Source organism: Ovis canadensis, chromosome 14 (genome assembly GCF_042477335.2).
Source record: "Ovis canadensis isolate MfBH-ARS-UI-01 breed Bighorn chromosome 14, ARS-UI_OviCan_v2, whole genome shotgun sequence".
Classification (NCBI taxonomy): Eukaryota; Metazoa; Chordata; class Mammalia; order Artiodactyla; family Bovidae; genus Ovis; species Ovis canadensis.
The window spans coordinates 79,608,336-79,629,055 of NC_091258.1; the positions used below are offsets into that span (position 1 = coordinate 79,608,336).

The following is a 20,720-nucleotide window of genomic DNA, read 5'->3' on the forward strand; positions in this document are numbered from 1 at the left end:
TGGGACCTGAAAGGCATCTTTTCTATTGTTCCTAGTGATTCACACTGAAACTCACAAAAGTGACTCTAATGCTTCAGGCTACAAACATTTGAGAGCAATAACCAATTTTCTAGCAACCCATAGACTCATTTATGCCTGAATGGCTCTACTGAATCATGTGCCTCATACCTCAGTTGTGGATTGAAGCAGAAGACACGACCTAAAAGTTGCAAGTTGTTCTATTCAGGGATGTTACTCAGAATTTTAACTCTAGTAACAATCTCTCACACAGCTCTGAGGAACTGCTCCATAGAGGTAAGGGAAAAGCTGGGATATAGAGAAGGTGGTTTTTTGTGGTCTTTTTTTGTTTTTTTTTGTTTTTTTTTTGCTGGAAAAAACAGGCAGTTGACCATTAAAGGATCACTGATAATCACAAAGAACAGGCAACTCAAGTTGATGATTTTAGTGCTTTTCTTCAGTGTTTGAGAGGATGCAAGAATCTGGGCTTCTTAACAGTAGTCCTTAGATATGCATCTTAACTATTAAGGGTCATTGTCCCAGGCACAGAATGCTTCCTGCCTGTCTGCATCCTGATTTCCCCTCCGGGAACACCTTTGGGGAACAGCAGCAGTGGCTGTGGCTTTGTTTCTTTTAGAACTGGAATGGGATCGGGAATGTGGGCAACGTTGTCTGCCCACAGTAACAGAATCTGGAAAAGTCTAAAATAATAGACTCGTCCTCTGAGAGCAGGATGAGCTTGGGAGGAGTCTAAATTAATGTCTATTCACGTCTTTAAGGAGTAAAGCTCCTCCCTCTGGGGAGGAGAACCATTTCCTCGCATTCTTCCCGCTAGCTGACAGGAAATGCTCTGGAAGTTAAGGACGGCAAACACCCTTTCATGGGGTCTCCAGAGCACCCAGAACCACACTACCTGGAAGCGCCTAGGCAGAGCGACACCAGCGTTGAGCCAATGAGGGATGAGGATGAAGACTTTCCCCCAGTGAGTGTGCGTCAGGGGAGGGATTTCCGGTCTCATCGCCTAGCGCTCAATTTGCTTAGCGCATCCGTTGGAGCAGAGTACGCTACCGGGGAAACGTTGTTCTCCGTCGGGTATGGTGGTCCTCATGGAGTGGTGAGGCGAGAAGGGGACACCCGCCTAGCCAGCCTGGTTGCCCCCCCCTTTTTTTTTGGCGTCTCTCCTGTTGGCTCGCTGGTCGGGGACGGAAGGGTCCAAGAGGAGGCTCTGTCCCCGCTGCACTCGCCAGACTCGGGATAAGTACCGGCACTCGCGTCCCTCTCCAGGCAGAATCCGATGGCTGCGGCGGTGCTGCGGGACCCACCTCAGGTAAGCGCTCGTCCTCCCGGCCCTCACCGCCCTCGCCCCGTGCGGGCGTGCTAAGTCTCTTCAGTCGTGTCCGACTCTTTGCGACCATATGGACCGTAGCCGTCCATGTCCTCCGTCCATGGGATTCTCCAAGCAGTACTACTGGAGGGGGTTGTCAGGCCCCTACTCCCGGGACCCGACTCAGGGATGGAACCCGCGTCTCCTGTGTCTCTTGCACTGGCAGGCAGGTTCTTTTTTTGGGAGGGGGGGGGGAAGCGGGGGTGGTTCCCTGATACATAAGTCGTGCATCAGTTCTAGGGAACAAATGGAGAAGGGACGCTTGTTCTTCAGGAATTTAGTGGGGAGGAAGGAGGCAAGTGTGTTCAGGCGTATGCCACTCAAATAGATCATTTCAGGGTAATTTTGTTAATAACTATAGATATAAAGATTGTTATGATAGCACTGAAAAAGGACATTGTTTTAAAAGTTCAGGTCAGTTGTTTTGAGTCAGGTTTTGAAAAATAAGTATTTTGCCGAGTGAAGTAAGAGAGAAAATACGTCCTGAGCAGGGGGACTAGAATAAGTAAATGGCAATGATAGTAATAACGGTCACAAAAATAACAGTAAACACACAGTGCCTACCAAGAACTGTTTTAAACCCTCAATATATGTTATTTAATCTTAATAGTAATCATGTGAAGTAGGTGATAACTCTTTTATAGAGAAGGAAACTAGCACAGAGGTAGTAAGCACGTTGTAGAGACTCATAGCTGGTGTACAGTACCCTAGAATTTAATCTCAAGCAGTCTGCCTCTTACTCCATGCTGTTCTAAGGAAGGAAAGCAAGAGGCTATATTTAACACATTTTTTTTTCAGTTCCAAGCTTCAGACATAGAAAAGGCTTTCTGAATTATAACACATTTAAATTTATTTATTTATTTATTTTAATCGGAGGCTAATTACTTTATAATATTGTAACGGTTTTTGCCATACATTCACATGAATCAGCCAGGGTGTACCCCCCCCCCCCCTTCCACCTCCCTCCCCATCCTATCCCTCAGGTCATCCCAGTGCACCAGCCCTGAGCCGGGGGATTCTTTACCACTGTCGCCACCTTGGGAAGCCCACGCTGCACCAGACACTTAAGTCCGGGGCCTATGCTCACTTGCCCGCAGCTCAGGCCCGGGGATTCAGAATGGTGAGGCGGTCGTCAGGTCGTTTCTGACCGCGTGGTGGAGAGTGGGAGAGCATGACAGACGGAGGGACCGTGAAATGCAGAGGCTTGTAGGTTGGACTAGCCGGAACCCCGGTACAACTTCTCTGTTTTCCTTTAGAAGCCAGATGCGGTGGGTCCAGAGTCAGGCCTGCAATGTTGCTGCCTGAGAAGTTGGCAGCAAGACTAAATTTGTTGGCAATTTGTTACACAAGTAATGAGATGTTTGAATCGCAGGTAGGAGGTAGTTTTACCGAAATCTAAAGACGCTCCAACTAGTTGCAGAGAAGAGAACAGACTAATAGAAGTAAACGGGGGGAGGGGCAGCAGGAGGCATGGGATGATTAATTGTGGTAGCCTAATTGATTATTCATGGACCAGAGGGACTGCCCTCGATGTCTCAGGAATTCTGGATCCATTTTTGGAGATGGGCCAAGCTAAATTGTGGGTCTCGGTGACAGAAAGGAAGTAGCGAGTGATGACCCTTAGGGTTTTGGCCCTAGTAGATGAAGGGATGGAAGAAGGCCCGTCAACTGGGTGGGGACCTTAGCAGCAGATTAATTTTCCTTGGAAATATTATGTTTGTTTTTGCTCTGTTAAGAGTCTGAGATGTTTCAGAGAAGACTAAGTGTAGGCAACGAGTGGGCAATTGACTGGGCAGGTCTGGAAAACTGGGAAGGTGTTCAGGAATGGAAATTTTCAAGAGTGATGACTGTTGTGTGGAGCAGCGTGGAGGCGTGGATCACAGTTAGGAGGGGAATGCAGGTTATAGGAGGCATATTAGTAGGTCAGAAAGACGTGTGTGCCCTGAGGAGTGATTCTTTTGCTCAGGGCCTGGATATGTTTGTGGGGATTGCAAACCCAAGTGAGGTAGAGAAGTGACAGTGGGAGCCGTGTAAGAGAGGTCAACCTGGCAGGTGGCCAAGGCTTGTGTGAGATGAATGGAGGAAAAATGGCTGAGGAGACCAGGAGTAATTGAGACAAGAAGGCAGTGAGGCTGGGGCTACTGCTTGTTTAGTACTATATGGCTTCTTCAGGATTTTGTGATGAATTTTGATGAGATCTGGGATGTTTTAGTCTTGCTAGTGGATAAGGTCTGGGGCAGATGTCATTTATGAGTCACTATGTCTGGCTTAAAACTCAACATTCGGAAAACTAAGATCATGGCATCCAGTCCCATCACTTCATTCCAAATAGATGGGGAAACGATGGAAACAGTGACAGACTTTATTTTCTTGGACTCCAAAATCACTGCAGATGGTGACTGCAGCCATGAAATTAAAAGATGCTTGCTCCTTGGAAGAAAAGCTATGACCTACCTAGACAGCATATTAAAAAGCAGCGACATTATTTTGCCAACAAAGGTCAATCTAGTCAAGCCTATGGTTTTTCCAGTAGTCATGTATGGATGTCAGAGTTGGACTATAAAGAAAGCTGAGCAGTGACGAACTGATGCTTTTGAACTGTGGTGTTGGAGAAGACTCTTGAGAGTCCCTTGGACTGCAAGGAGATCAAACCAGTCAATCCTAAAATAAATCAGTCCTGACTATTCATTGGAAGGACTGATACTGAAATTCCAATACTTTGGCCACCTGATGCGAAGAACTGACTGACTGGAAAAGACCCTGATGCTGGAAAAGATTGAAGGTGGGAGGAGAAGGGGATGACAGGATGAGATGGTTGAATGGCATCACCAACTCAAAGGACATGAGTTTGAGTCCACTCTGGGAGTTGGTGATGGACAGTAAAGCCTGGCGTGCTGTAGTCCATGAGGTTGTGAAGAGCTGGACACGACTGAACGACTGGACTGAACGGAAGTGATGTCTTGTGGGGAGATTTTTAGGGCTGGGGTTTTTACAAAGGTTGAGTGGATAGACAAGTGTTGTGGTTGAAAGGCAAAGCTGGCAATAAAGAAGTTGAAGAGAGTTGTGGGAATGTGAAATTCATGTCTGGTTTTAGGGTGGCAAATATGGAAGGAAGGACTGGTGGCAGGTGGCAAGATTGCAGGCCATGCCCAAAGTTTAGATGGCGTTTGTGTGCACCACCACCCCTTCCACCTAGTGGCTGCTGAGGGCTGAACACATTGGTTAATGGGCTGTGAGGAGACAGTGGCATCTGTTGCACCAGGGCCTGGCATCTTCTCTCATGTTGGGAGCTTTGGTGGTGAATATCTGAAATGGATTTGTATGGACATGGATTGTGGGTTCTCAGAGGGATAATGTTCAAGCTTTCATCTGTCCCCTTCATGACAGGGCGGTGTGACCTTCCCAGATGTTGCTGTGCGCTTCTCCCAGAGGGAATGGAGGCTCCTTGATGAGACTCAGAGACGCCTGTATCTGGATGTGATGCTGGAGAACTACACACTTGTATCCTCATTGGGTAAGACTTAGCCTCCCCAGTGACCTGGGCTGAGCTCTGTATCCTGCCTCATCTCACGTTTCTGAAGGAGGTGCTCTGTCCTCACGTGGTATAGGTGTTGGCACTGCCCTCTCTTCTCTCCAACCCCAATCCTTGCTGTGCTGAACTCTAATAGGGCAAGCGATTTGGTTATACATATATATGTATACATCCATGTGCTTTCAGTTCTTTTCCATTAAATCGTTTACTATAAGTTTATTGAATGTGGCTCCCTGTGCTATACAGTAAATCGTTGTTTATTGTGTACATGGTAGTGTGCATCTGTTAATCCCATACTCCCAGTTTATCCCTCCCTCACTTCTGCTTTGGTAACTATGAGTTTGTTTTATCTGAGTCTGTGTCTCTTTTGTAAATAAAGTTCATTCGTACTATTTTTTTTTAGATTCTTCATATAAGTGATATAACATATATATGTTTTTCTCTGGCTTACTTCACTTAGTATGATAACTTCTAGGTTCATCCATGTTGCTGCAAATAGCATTATTTCATTCTTTTTATGACTAGTATGTAATCCTCACCCCCCCCCCCCACCCCCCGCTCTCCCCCACCCCACTCCCAGACACACCTCACACCTTGAGGCTTTGGGATCTTAGTTCCGTGACCAGGGATTGAACTTAGGCCCCAGCAGTGAAAGTGCCCAGTCCTAACTACTGGATCTCCAGGGAATTGGCTGTAATTACTTTTTGACCATTTTATTATAATATGCTTCAGTGAAGGTTTTGATTGAACCTGTGAGCCTCATGTATCTGGATGTGTACTCTTTTTTCTCTAGTTAGAAAATTTTCAATCATTGTTTCTTTAAATGTGCTGGCTACCCCTTTCTCTCTGTCTGCTCTTTCCAGGACTCTGAAAATACAAATAATGTTTTGCTTTATGTTTCATAATCCGTGTATGCTTTCTTCACTTCATCTTTCTCTCTTTTTTCTCCTCACTGGATAATTAAAACACCTGTTTTCAAGTTCCTAGATTTTTACTTTTGCGTAGTAAAATTTGCCTGTTGATACTGTCTTCATTGTGCTTTATTTCGTTGTATTCTTCAGCAGCAGAATTTCTGTTTGGGTCCATTTGTTCGTTTGCTTTCTTTTTTAAAATACATTTTTATTTGGTTAGTTTTGGCTCTGTGGGTCTTTGTCGCAGTGAGTGGGGGCTGCTCTTCCTTGTGGTATATAGGTTTCTCATTGCAGTGGTTTCTTTTCTTGTGGAGCACAGACTCTAGGAGCATGGGCTCGGTAGTTGTGCAGGGGCTCAGTTGCTATGGGCCATGTAGAATCTTCCTGGACCAGGGATCTTTGACAGGTGGACCCTTAAAAGACTGGACCACCAGGGAAGCTCTTGTTTGTTTGTTTTAAATGAGTGTCGTCATTGTATTACTAAGGTAAACATTACGCCCAACAGATGAAGGTAATTTTACCAACTCGGAATTTTTGCAAGTACATGAAATTTCCATTTTTATTGTATGGTTTTCTCAGACTAGTCAGACCATTTCTTATGTATATTCCAGTGTAACTGCTTTGGAATGATTTTCAATAGCCATAACATAAGAATGTACCAAGGACTTTCAATCTAAACAGAATTCCAAGTGACTGATTTTTAGTTAAATGAGGTAAGAAATATGGAGGCTCAACAGGGAGGGGATATTTGTATACATATGGCTAATTTACTTTGTTGTACAGCAGAAATTAACACAACATTGTGAAACAATTATTCCCCCCAAAAAGACTGATAATATCATCAGATTATTGATACTATCCTTTTTCAACAGACATTCAAAACACAAAGACAGCACAAAAAGACAATAAAAGCTTAAGCCCATAGTCATAATTTTTTGACAGAAACTTAAGTATCTTTCCTGCAAATCACCTGGGTCTCCCATATTTCCATCTAGTTTTCATTAGTTAAAAATAGATGTCTAAGGGATATTCATTGCAAAGAAACAGAGGAAAACAATAGAATGGGAAAGACTAGAGATCTCTTCAGGAAAATTAGAGATACCAAGGGAATATTTCATGCAAAGATGGGCTCAATAAAGGACAGAAATGATACGGACCTAACAGAAGCAGAAGATATTAAGAAGAGGTGGCAAGAATACATGGAAGAACTATACAAGAAAGGTCTTCATGACCCAGATAACCACGATGGTGTGATCACTCACCTAGAGCCAGACATCCTGGAATGTGAAGTCAAGTGGGCCTTAGGAAGCATCACTATGAACAAAGCTAATGGAGGTGATGGAATTCCAGTTCAGCTATTTCAAATCTTGAAAGATGATGCTGTGAAAGTGCTGCACTCAATATGCCAACAAATCTGGAAAACAGCAATGGCCACAGGACTGGAAAGTCCGTTTTCATTCCAATCCCAAAGAAAGGCAATGCCAAGAATGTTCAAATTACTGCACAATTGCACTCACATCACGGGCTAGCAAAGTAATGCTCAAAATTCTCCAAGCAAGGCTTCAGCAGTACATGGACTTCTAGATGTTCAAGCTGGATTTAGGAAAGGCAGAGGAAGCATAGATCAAATTGCCAACATCTGTTGGATCTTAGAAAAAGCTAGAGAATTCCAGAAAAACATCTACTTTTGCTTTATTGACTATGCCAAAGCCTTTAACTGTGTGGATCACAACAAACTGTGGAAAATTCTTCAAGAGATGGGAACCCAGACCACCTTACCTGCCTCCTGAGAAATCTGTACGCAGGTCAAGAAGCAACAGTTAAAACTGAACATGGAACAACAGACTGATTCCAAATTGGAAAAGGAGCACATCAAGGCTGTATTCTGTCACTCTGCTTATTTAACTTCTATGCAGAGTACATCATGCAAAAGGCCAGGATGGATGAAACAAGCTGGAATCAAGATTGCCGGGAGAAATATCAGTAACTTCAGATATGCAGATGATACCACCATTATGGCAGAAAGCGAAGAGGAACTGAGGAGCCTCTTTATGAAAGTAAAGAGGAAATTGAAAAGGCTGGCTTAAAACTCAGCATTCAAAAAACAAAGATCATAGCATCAGGTCCCATCACTTTATGGTAAATAGATGGGGAAACTAGAAACAGTGACAAACTTTATCTTGAGGGGCTCCAAAATCACTGCAGATGGTAACTGCAGCCATGAAATTAAAAGACGCTTGCAAAGCTGTGACCAGCCTAGACAGCATATTAAAAAGCAGAGACCTTACTTTGCCAACAAAAGTGCGTTTAGTCAAAGCTATGGCTTTTCCAGTAGTCATGTGTGGATGTGAGAGTTGGACCATAAGAAAAGCTGAGCACTGAAGAATGGATGCTTTTAAACTGTGGTTTTGGAGAAGACTCTTGAGAGTCCCTTGGGCTGCAAGGGGATCAAACCAGTCAATCCTAAGGGAAATCAGTCCTGAATATTCGTTGGAAGGACTGATGCTGAAGCTGAAGCTCCAATACTTTGGCCACCTCGTGCAAAGAACTGACTCACTGGAAAAGACCCTGATTCTGGAAAAGTTTGAAGGCAGGAGGAGAAGGGGATGACAGAGGATGGGATAGTTGGATGGCATCACCGACTCAATAGACACGAGTTTGAACAGACTCCGGAGTTCATGATGGACAGGGAAGCCTGACATGCTGCAGCCTGTGGGGTCACAGAGTCAAACACGACTGAGTGACTGAACTGAACTGAACTGAACTGAAGGTGTATACTTCATATATATACCACCTTGGTTCTCATAACTTTCGTTATTCAAGTTTTTAATACCCATAGAAGTCCAAAGGTGTAAGAATACATAAACTGTTCTGGTAATAGGTAAGAGCAGACTGTTAAAAGCGTAAGTTGTTTGTGTTATTTCAGCGTAGTAGAATGTCTTCTTTTGGAGACCAAGTAGAATAATTCTGCTAAAAGATCAGTGCAATAAAGACAGTCAATGTAGAAACAGCCTTTCCCATGTTATAGCTGACACTCTACTGATATTAAGAGGATATAGTTGTTCTGTGTCTGCATGAAAGTGTTTGATTATAAATATGCGTAATGATCTTATATTGTTCCATTTCTTATTTTGATATGTCTTCTTAGCTCCCTGTTGTATTAAGAATCCCATCAGTGATGTGATAGGGATTTCCGACATGTTCATTTATCAATTTATCTGTTGATTCTTCACATCTGAGTGCCTTTTTGGAGAGTGGACATACCAGAACCTCCAATATCACTGGTTGAAAGTGTGGGGTGATTCTTCAGTCCTGTTCCTCTCAGCCAGCCTTCACGAGTTCAGTGAGTGCTGGTATCGTTAGTCACTTAGTCATGTCCGACTCTTTACGATCCCATGACAAGCTCCTCTGTCCATGGAATTCTCCAGGCAAGAATACTGGAGTGGGTTGCTGTTTCCTTCTCCATGGGGTCTTCCCAACCCAGGCACTGAACCCAGGTCTCTCACTTTGGAGGCGGAATCTTTACTGACCAAGCCACCAGGGAAGACCTGTCTTTTCTTTTTTGTCTCTTTGTTAAACAACTTGTTTTGTTTATGTATTGTTTACCTTACTTTGTTGAATTGTTGCTTTGTTGTTGCTTCACTGAACTGTGGTCAAACAATTATTTTGAACTCTTTGACCCTTTGTAGGTCTCCATTTCCTTGGGTGTGGTTTCTGATAAATTATGGCATATTTCTGCATTGGTTTCATGTTTCTTTGATTTTTTGTGTGCTTCCTGTAGCCTTGCATTTCTTTATGCTTATTTGATGGTGTAGTCATTTCTTCTAGGCCTCACATTACAGGTTTTGATGTGGGAAGATCTCAGTCTGTGGTGGGTTCAAGTCTGGGCTGTGGCCATTCCGGCTCTGTGGGAGGCCCAGCCATGTTGTTTTCTGTGTAGCTTCTTCACCTGAAGTCAGTGTCAATAAAGATAATCAAGATTCCTCAATCAGCAAGGTTGCGTGTGTCCAAAGTGGAGAAGGCTGCGAGGGAACTCCTGATCTCTTTTTCTCCCAGAGGACTTTGTCACCAAGGGGATCCTTCTTGGTGCACTATCGACTGTTGGGTACCTGATGGGTTGTAGTAGCACTGGTGTCTGAGGTGTGTGCATCTGTTGAGGATCCACAGACCTGGGGTGTTGTATACAGGCACTTTTGGAGTGACAGTAGTTCTGGGGTCTGGGTGATTGGATAGCCTCAGCAACCTTGGCTTTGGTTTGAGATATGTGGCTGTGCAGGGAGCAGCCATGGAATCTGCCTGGCTGCACATGTAGACAGTGCAGTGGTTCTGTCAAACTGGCATGTCTATAGCAAAGTTTTTTCTAGTGCCTGAGACACAGGAGTACATGGTGTAGTGGTGGAGTCAGGGTCTGGAATGCTGGCACAGGTTTAGGTGTGGCAGCCCTGCTTCTGGGTCAGCGCAACAGCTCCTGCTGAGGGTGTTGACCAGTTCCTTCATACTCACCAGGGCATCCACTGTGACCATGAGTGTCAGATAACTCGGTGGCAAAAGTCCCAGTGTCCTCTGTAGAGCAGGCAGCTGTGTCTTCTGCAGCAGAGGCCACTGGGACTGCAGTGGCCCCTGCCCTGTAGCTGAGAGAAATAGCCCAGTGGCAGCCCAGCCCTCATTTCCTAGTCATTTCCAGATGTCGCTTTTAAGACACTTTCCAGTGATCCATTCTGTGTGCTTCTTCCTTTTATTATGTTTCACTGTGGTGGCGGTGGTGGTGGTGTTCGACAGTTAGGTTGTGTCCTACTCTTTACAACCTCCTGGACTGCAGCACTGCAAACTCCTGTCTTTCACTGTCTTCTGGAGTTTGCTCAGATTCATGTCCATTGAGCCAGTGATGCTTTCTAACCATCTTATCTTCTGCTGCCCCTTTCTCCTTTTGCCTTCAATTTTCCCCATCATCAGGGTCTTTTCCAGTGAGCTGGCTCTTCGTATCAGGTGGCCAGAGTATTAGAACTTCAGCTTTAGCATCAGTCCTTCCAATGAGTATCTAGGGTTGATTCCTTTAGGACTGACTAGTTGGATCTTCTTGCAGTCCACGGTATTCTCAAGAGTATTCTCCAACACAATTCAAAAGCATCAGTTCTTTGGCACTCAGCCTTCTTTATGGCTCAACTCTCACTTCCATACATGAATATCAGAGTCAGTTCTTCACTGGACTCTTGTGTCTTCCAAGGCTGATTAATATCCTTCATGGACAGCTGTTTATTTTTCACTGGTGGGGAAGGGTGGTATCCCCTATTCTACTATTTTATTGATGTCACTCTACTTGTGCTCTTTCCTGGGTCTGCTGTAGTGCTGAGTTGCTCTGGAATACCACCAGCCTTTCCCTTTTTCTTTTTTTTCCTTCAGTGCTCCATGTACCCAGTAATTGCGGTTATGGCTTTCTTAGGGAAGGGAATCCTTTGTGCATAATGGGATGGACATGACTCTAGCCATGGCACGGTGAGCTCAGTGGGCCTGGTCCTGCTGAATTATAGCCGGGGAGACTGTGGCATCAGGGCATTGTTTAAAATATACCAGGAAACTGTCTTTGTTCAGTGAAAACTTTGGTACTATTGCCAGTGACCACACCCCGTTTCTACCTTTACTCCTCCACTGTTGACTTTTTGCTGACCTGTCATTTCTGTTACTTTGTCATTTCTGCTATGACTTCCAGCAGAGGGATCACTCCACCTCTCTGGACTCAACATCTTACCTGTTTCTCTTACCACGCTTTCTCTGTTACTCTCTGAACTTTGCCCATCATGCATCATGCTTCAAGGTGTGAATATATGCTTAAATTGACCTTGAAAAGCAAATGGTTTGTGATTGTGTTTTTGTGGCCATGATCACACCCTTCTACTGAGCTTCACATCAGTAGTAGAAAAGGTCCTACAGGAAGCTGTGGACAGAGAAACAAGCGCTAGACCCGCTGCTTTTCCTTGTGTCACACTCTACTTTTGTGTCCTTTTCTTGCTGAGGTCTCCACCAGTTTTGGACCCAGTAATGCACGGCAGCTGCTGCTTAAACTGATTGCCAACTCCCTAGTCTTAAAAAGTATCCCATTTCTTTGAAGGTCAGTCTTACATGAAATGGCCATACATTTATGGTGAACTAGCTCCCTCCCTATGAAGTCAACATGCACTTCACTAGTGTTTCTTTGCATTCAGGTTGCTGCTGTGGAGCAGAAGGTGAGGAGACACCCTGTGAAAAAACTGTTCCTGTAGGAGTCTCATGGACTGGATCTCCCACAGCAGCTCCATTTTCTCAGAAGACCCATCCCTGCGAGAAGTGTAGTACAGTCTTGAGATACGTTTTCCACTTGGTGGAGCAGCAGGGAACACAATGCAGCCAAAAACTGTTGAGGTGTGGGGCGTGTGCAAAAAAATTTTATATGCCTTTGAGAAGCTGTGTACATGAGGCTTTATCTTTTAAGAGCCCCAGAGTCCATGTGTCAGGGAAGCCTCTTACTTCTGGGAAAATCCTGGCCAGCATGGGACATCTGCAGGCCACTTATACTGTGGAGAAGCTGAATACAGCCACCCAGTGCAGATCAACTTCACCAAGCAAAAGTCATCATACCTCCGGAAAGTGTGAGAAAGTCTTCAGCCCTAAACACACACTTGTTCAGGACTGGAGTGTCTACACTGAAAGGCCATGTTTTGTGTGCAGGGAATGTGGGAAAACATTCAGGTACAAATCAACGTTTATTATGCACCAGAGAGTTCATCCTGGGGAAAGACTTCATTTGTTTATCAAAAGTGGCAAATCTTTTAGACAAAACTCAACTGTCAATCAGGATAAAAAAATTTATACTCATTCAGGATCAGAGAAGTGCAGCAAATGTGGAAAATCCTTAAGCCACAAATCAGTCCTCGTTTCTCCCCAGAGATTGCACAATGGAGAGAATAGTTCTATGTGCAGTGACTGTGCAGAGTCTTTTTACCACAGCTTTGTGTTCATTGGACATAAGAGAGTATTTTCTGGAGAGCGTCCTTATAGGTGTAGTGACTGTGTGAAATCTTTTACATGTAGATCTGCCCTCATTTATCATATGAGCTCTCACACAGGAGAAAGGCCTTATGAGTGCAGTGAATGTGGGAAATCCTTTACCACTAACTGCATCCTCCGATCTCATCAGAGATCTCACACTGGAGAAAAGCCTTATAAATGCATTGAATGTGGAAAGTGCTTCACCTCTAACTTCAACCTCCATAATCATCAGAGATCTCACACAGGAGAAAAGCCTTATAAATGCTATGAATGTGAGAAATCTTTTACCTCTATCAATGCTTTCCAGTATCATCAGATATCTCACACTGAAGAAAAGCCTTATAAATGCAGTGAATGTGGAAAATGCTTCACCTCTAACTTCAACCTCCATGATCATCAGAGATCTCACACAGGAGAAGAGCCTTATAAATGCTATGAATGTGGGAAATCTTTTACCTCTATCAGTGCTTTCCAGTATCATCAGATATCTCACACTGAAGAAAAGCCTTATAAATGCTATGAATGTGGGAAATCTTATACCTCTAACACTGGTTTCCAGTATCATCGGATATCTCACACAGGAGAAAAGCCTTATAAATGCTATGAATGTGGGAAATCTTTCACCTCTAACAATGGTTTCCAGTATCATCGGATATCTCACACAGGAGAAAAGCCTTATAAATGCTATGAATGTGGGAAATCTTTCACCTCTTCCAGCGCTCTCCAATATCATCAGAGATCTCACACTGGAGAAAAGCCTTACAAATGCAGTGAATGTGGAAAATGCTTCACCTCTAACTTGAACCTCCGTAATCATCAGAGATCTCACACAGGAGAAAAGCCTTATAAATGCTATGAATGTGGGAAATCTTATACCTCTAACAATGGTTTCCAGTATCATCGGATATCTCACACAGGAGAAAAGCCTTATAAATGCAGTGAATGTGGGAAATCTTTCACCTCTACCAGCGCTCTCCAATATCATCAGAGATCTCACACTGGAGAAAGGCCTTACAAATGCAGTGAATGTGGGAAATCTTTTATGTCTAGATCCTCATTCATTTGTCATAATAGAACTCACACAGGAGAAAGACCTTATGAGTGCAGTGAATGTGAGAGATCTTTTATCTCTAGGCCTTCCCTCAGATATCATCAGAGATCTCACCAAAGGCCTTATAAGTGCAATGAATGTGGGAAATCTTTTATTACTAGTTCCCATCTCCGTCGTCATCAGAGAATTCACACTGAAGAAAGGCCTTATGCATGTGGTGAGTGTGGGAAATCTTTTATTACTCCTGCTGTTTTTCATTGCCATCAAAAAATTCATTCTAGTGAATGGCCGTATAGGTGCAGTGAGTGTGGGAAATCTTTTACCTCTAAATTCAACTTTCGTTATCATCAGGGGATCCATTCTGGAGACAGGTTTTATGTAAGGTGCAATGAATGCAAGAAAACATTTACTACTATCAGTTCTCTCCGTAATCATCAGAGAGTTCATTCTGGAGAAAGACCTCATGAGTGCAGTGAATGTGGGAAATGTTTCATGTCTAGGTCAGCCCTCAAGCGTCATCAGGAATCACATGCAAGTGAAAGGCCTTTTGAGTGTAGTGAATGTGGGAAATCCTTTATCTTTAGAAGTACCTTAATTAAACACCAGAGCGTTCACACAGGGAAAAGTGCTTACGTGTGTACTGAGTGTGGGAAATCTTACAATAGTAAGTATAGGCTTATTGAACACCAGAGTATTCACAAAGGTGAAAGGCGTTATGAATGCAGGGAATGTGGAAAATCTTTTAACTTTAACTCTGCCTTGTACTATCATAAGAAAACTCACACTGGAGAAAAGCCTTACAAATGCATTGAATGTGGAAAATCTTTTATTACTAATTACCTCCTCCGTATACATCAGAGAGCCCACACTGGAGAAAAGCCTTTTGAGTGCAGTGAATGTGGGAAATCTTATGCCCTTAGTTACCACCTTCGTTGTCATCTTAGAATTCATACTGGAGAAAGGCCTTACAAATGCACCAAATGTGGGAAATCTTTTACCACTGGTTACCAGCTCCGTATACATCTGAGAAGTCACACTGGAGAAAAGCCTTATGAGTGCAGTGAATGTGGAAGATCCTTTAGCAGCAAATCTGGCCTCCATTATCATCAGAGTGCTCACACTGGAGAAAGGCCTTATGAGTGTGGTGATTGTGGGAAAACCTTTGTCCAGAGAAATCATCTCATTATACACCAGAGAGCTCACACTGGAGAAAGGCCTTATGAGTGCACTGAATGTGGGAAATCTTTCATTCATGGCAGCAGCCTCTATTATCATCAGAGAGTTCACCGTGGAGAAAGGCCTTTTAAATGTAGTGAATGTGGGAAATCTTTTATTAACACCACTAAACTGCACTCTCATAAGAAAGCTCACACTGGAGAAAGGCCTTAGGAATGCACTAACTATAGGAAATCTTTTATGAACAAATCACTTTGAACATTTGAGAGTTTACCCTAGAGGAAGGCATAAATGTACAGGGAATGTGCAATTTCCTTGTTGAGTATGGGGACACTGGAGGAAATTGAGGGGCCATTGGTCTGAATTGAATCTCATTTCAAGTGTTTCTGAGAGCAGCATGAATCTTTATTCCTTATTCAGATTAGAGATTATAGGGTATTGAGGCACTATTGAAAGGTATGTATTCTCCAAGCCTAAAAGAACCGTGTTTCCTGATGTCCACAAATCTTTGAGCTAATCTCATTATTTGTATGACCACTGGGCCCAAGGGAAACCACAACAGAAATTCTGGTTTAATAGGGAGTGGGGAAAATTGCAGGCAACTTGATGGAATGTGCCTCTCCTAAAAGTGCACCCTAATGTTTATATGACATTGACTTTACAGTATCAGTTTATATGCTGATTCTAGTGAATTTCACTCAAGGACCTTACTGCAGAGGCAGGAAAGGAAAAGGGGATGTGACTCTTGTGATCTAGGCAGCATTCCTGCTGACTCAGGCAGAAATGCCCTTCATTGTCCCCATCTTCGCTACCACTGATAGAAGACTATCTCCAGAGGACATGAGGAGTGTGTTGGTGGGTTCAGCATACAGTTGCAGAACCTTTTTTTCCAAAAAGAGTAGGACATACAGGGTTTTGTTTTTTTTTTTTTTTTCCCATTTTGAGCCAATCTTTAAAGCTATATCAAAGTATAATTTACATTCACCAAACTGCAGCCATGAAGTCAGACCACTGCTTCTTGGCGGGAAACCAATGACAAATCTAACTGGTGTCCTGAAAAGCAGAGACATTACTCTGCCGACAAAGATGTGTATGGCCAAGGCTATGGTGTCCCCAGTGGTCACTTACGGTTGTGAGAGCTGGACCATAAAGAAGGCAGAATGGCAAGGAATTGATGACTTCAAAATGTGGTGCTAGAGAAGACTCCTGAAAGTCCTTTTCACAGCAAAGAGATCCAACCTTGAATATTCACTGGAAGGACTGATGCTGAAGCAAGTTTTCACCTAGGTATGAACCTCTTGAGTCCTGATAATGCCGATATCTGTTAATGGTATGTTTACCTCTCCTTGCCCTTCCCACCTCTCCAATAACCATTGATGTACTTTCCCTTAGAATAGATAACATGTGCATTTTCTTGAATTTATCTGATTGGAGTCATAAATGGCTTACTATTTTTGTTTTCCTTTGTTTCATAATTCTTTCAGATTCATCCATGATATATACAAGTATCTCATCTCTTTAGTTTTTGATGAGTAGCATTCTTATATTTAGATGTACAGCTGTTTATCCATTCATCTTTTTCTGAGCATTTAGGTTATTTCTAGGTTTTCATTCTTGAAAATAAAGCTGCTGTAAACATTTGTGTTATTTCTTTATGTGGATGTATGTTCCTTTTATTGATAACTCAGGGGTGTGTCTGAGTCACTTTGGTAGATGAATTTTAACACCTGATGAAACTAAGAAACTCATTTAAATGACTGTTCCCCTTTGCATTTCCATCTGCATTGTAGGAGTTCCAGTTTCTCAACATCTGTACCAATCGTTAATATCAGTCCTTTTAATAAGTGAGTCGAGCTGTCTCTGAGCTTTCAATTGGTTTTACTACATTTCCCTAGAGATTCATGATTTTTGAGCGTTTTTAATGTGCTGTTTACCAGCTGTATATCTTCTGTATAATTGCTGATCATATCATTTGCCTTTTTTAATATGTATCATCCCTGTTCCCATCACTTAAGTCTAGGCATTCAGCGAAACAATAAACCTAGCCCTGCTTTGTAGCTTTTGCAATTTTTAGAATTCTCAGGTTGTGAAAGTGGGATGTACTCAGGGAAGGAACTGATAAATTCTGCTCGGGTCCTCTGGGTGTTCAGTGGAAAACTAAACTTAGCATCCAGTTCCTTATGTTGTTCAGTCACTCAGTCGTGTCTGACTCTGAAACCCCTTGAAGTGCAGCACGCTGGGCTTCCCTGTCTCACCATCTCCTCATACGGGCTTCTTAGGTTCTGAATGCTTTCTTCAAGGTTCTTGTCATCTTTCTCTGTTTGTAATTATTGACTCATGGCATCAGGTATTTCCCCTCTGTGAAGTTCACCACCACTTGGGGTACTTTTCCAGAGACTCCAGTTGGTTGATGGGGCCACTGTGGGTCTCTCCATCCCTGGTGAGACTTCTCAGGAAGTTCCCCAGTGGAACCTGATGTGGCCTGTTTGTCCAAGGCCCACATTCTCCAAGCCACTGGCCATGTTTGATTGGAGGTGGCATCTCAGGAGAGGGAAAGCCGTGAGCCAGGTATGGTGCAGAGCAGGAGGTGGCAGGAAGGTAGTGGTGGTAATGGGGACCCAGGAGAAACCTAGGTGTGTTGGCACCCACCAAGGGAGTTTAGGTAGGACCATTCAGGCTGAGTAACCAATTCTCTTGGGGTGAGGTTACCAGGGCTCATCCCTAAGGTGATGTGCTGCCGAAAGTCACAGATCCCTCTTGCCCTTGGAGGTTCCTGAGCAATGCAGGACAGTGAAGGCAGGATGCAGTCTTGTTGATCTGCTGACAGGCCCCATCTTGTGCCCAACATGTATGGTGTAAATGCCAAAGATTTCCTCGATGAGGCAAAAAAACAAGGCTTAGCCTCTGAGGCCACAATAAAGAGTTTCGGTCTTTGGAGCAAAGCGGAGACTCAATCTTTGTGTTGATTAGGTTGTCCAAGCTATATTACTAAGGGAGAAATTAATGTCAGACAAGAAAGCACAAATCAGAACTTTAGTACTAAGCAGGATAAATGGCAATAAACTACATGTAGGCATCAGTTTGAAACTCCAGGAAATCAAGGATTAAAGATTAAAAACTACATGTAGACATCATTTTGAAATTAAAGGAAATAAAATATTAAAAAGTCCTGAAATGACTTCTTGTGGTACAGTGGTTAACAATTCACCAATTTCAGATTGGGTGAAATTGGTCTTACAATGCAGGTGGCATGGGGTGGATTCCCTGGTCCTGGAAGATCCCATATGCCACGGGGCGACCAAGCCTGTTTTCCAGAACAAGAGAAACTAATGAGAAGTTCTCTCACCACAACTAGAGATCAGTCCCTGCTTGCTGCAACTTAGAGAAAGCACGAAGCAACAAAGACCGTCACCGCAGCCGCCGCCTCAAAAAAAAAGTTCAGGGGGACTTCCCTGGTGGTCCAGTGTTTGGGAATCTGCCTGTCAATGCAGGGGACGTGGGTTCTATCCCTGGTCCGGGAAGATTACACATGCCAGGGGCAGGTAAGTCCACGGGCCACAACTACTGAAGCCTGAACGCTTTAGAGCTTGTGCTCTGCAACACAAGAAGCCGCCATAATAAGAACCCCTCCCACAGCAACTAAAGAGGAGCCCCCACTGGCTTCAACTAGAGAAAGCCTGTGTACAGTAACGAAGACCCACTGTAACCAATAAAAAATAATTTCAAAAATTGTTCAGGGAAAGTAAAGCCTTTTAAAGACAATCAACTATACTCCAGTGTAAAATAAAGAGTTTACAAAAATAAAGAGAAATAAAAACTAAGGGAATTTTTTTTTTTCCAGTAAGACTACCATCTTGGTTCATTTGGGGTGTTACAACAAAATACCACAGCCTTTTTTTTTTTTTTTAATGAACATTTCTTTCTCATTAAGTTGGAGGCTGTGAAGTACCAGATCAACATACCAGAATGGATGAGTTTTCTGATGGTAACCCACTTCCTGGATCTTAGTTGGTGCTTTCTTGCTGTGTCCACATGCGATAGAAAGAGTTAGGGGTCTCTCTGGAGCTTCTTATAAAGGCATTAATACCACTTCCGAGGACTCCATCACCCTATAACTGAAACATCTCTTAAAGACCCCACTCCTAATACTAGCACCTTTGGGACTGTTCTTTCAACACACAACTTTTGGAGGAAAAACTCAAACATTCAGACCATAGCATCCGCCTTGCAAGAAATGTGTAAATTTCATTAGAGATGAGCAAAATTCTGTAGGTCAAAAAGTTCAATTAAAGAGCACTGAGGAAGGAATACAGGTAAAGTTATTTTTCTCGTTCTTACTTGATCTGATAACAATTTGAAATAGTAATACCAACAACACATTCTATTATGTATGCTTATGTGTATGCATATCCTGTATACGTATGCTTCTATGTAAGTAGAGTTGTGTAGTCGCTCACTGTGTCCGACTCACTGGTCGGATTGCAATACGCCAAGCTTCCCTGTCCTTTACCATGTTCACCAGAGCTTGCTCAAACTTGTCCATTGAGTTGGTGATGCTATCCAATCATCTCATCCTCTGTTGTCCCTTTCTCCTCCTGCTGTCAATCTTTTCTATCATCAAGGTCTTTTCTAATGAGTCAGCTTTTTGTACCAGGTGGCCAAACTATTGGAGTTTCAGCTTCATCACCAGTCCTTCCAGTGAATATTCAGGACTGATTTCCTTTCGGGTGGACTGGTTGGATCTCTGCCGTCCAAGGGACTCTCAAGAGTCTTCTCCAACACCACAGTTCAAAAGCATCCATTCTTTGGCACTGGCTTTCTTTATACTCCAACTCTCACATCCATACATGACTACTGGAAAACCCATTGTTTTGACTAGATGGACCTTTCTTGGCAAAGTAATGTCTCTGCTTTTTAATATGCTGTCTAGGTTGGTCATATCTTTTCTTCTAAGGAGTAAGCATCATTTAATTTCACAGCTGCAGTCACCATCTACAGTGACTTTGTGGAGTCCAAGAAAATAAAATCTGTCACTGTTTCCATTGTTTCCCCGTCTATTTGCCATGAAGTGATGGGACCTGATGCCATGATCTTTGTTTTTTGAATGTTGAGTTTTAGGCCAGCTTTTTCAATCTCCTCTTTCCAGACTTGATGGACGTGAGTCTGAGTGAACTCCGGGAGTTGGTGATGGACAGGGAGGCCTGGTGTGCTGCAATTCATGGGGTCGCAGAGAGTCGGACATGACTGAGCGACTGAATTGAACTGAACTTTCACCTATGTTAAAAAGCTCTTTAGTTCCTCTTTGCTTTCTGCCATAAGGGTGGTGTCATCTGCATAGCTGAAGTTATTGATATTTCTCCTTGCAATCTTGATTCCAGCTTGTGCTTCAATCCAGACCAGCATTTTCCATGATGTACTCTGCATGGGAATTAAATAAGCAGGGTGACAATATTCAGCCTTGATGTGCTCCTTTCCCGATTTTGAACCAGTCTGTTCCATGTCTGGTTCTAACTGTTGCTTCTTGACCTGCATACAGATTTCTCAGGAGGCAGGTAAGGTGGTCTAGTATTCCCATCTCTTTAAGAATTTTCCACAATTTGTTGTGATCCATACTGCCAAAGGCTTTCGTGTAGTCAATGAAGCAGA

General features: G+C 43.3%; 1 protein-coding gene across 1 annotated transcript; it reads left to right on the forward strand.

Moving 5' to 3' along the window:
- The first annotated feature begins 1,036 nt into the window (after positions 1-1,036).
- LOC138418332 (zinc finger protein 585A-like) lies at positions 1,037-16,721 on the forward strand. Its single transcript, XM_069549535.1, has 3 exons — positions 1,037-1,324; positions 4,769-4,895; positions 12,025-16,721. Exons 1-3 carry the CDS (start codon positions 1,292-1,294, stop codon positions 15,285-15,287), a joined length of 3,423 nt encoding a protein of 1,140 aa, XP_069405636.1. The 5' UTR covers positions 1,037-1,291; the 3' UTR covers positions 15,288-16,721.
- Positions 16,722-20,720: the final 3,999 nt, after the last annotated feature.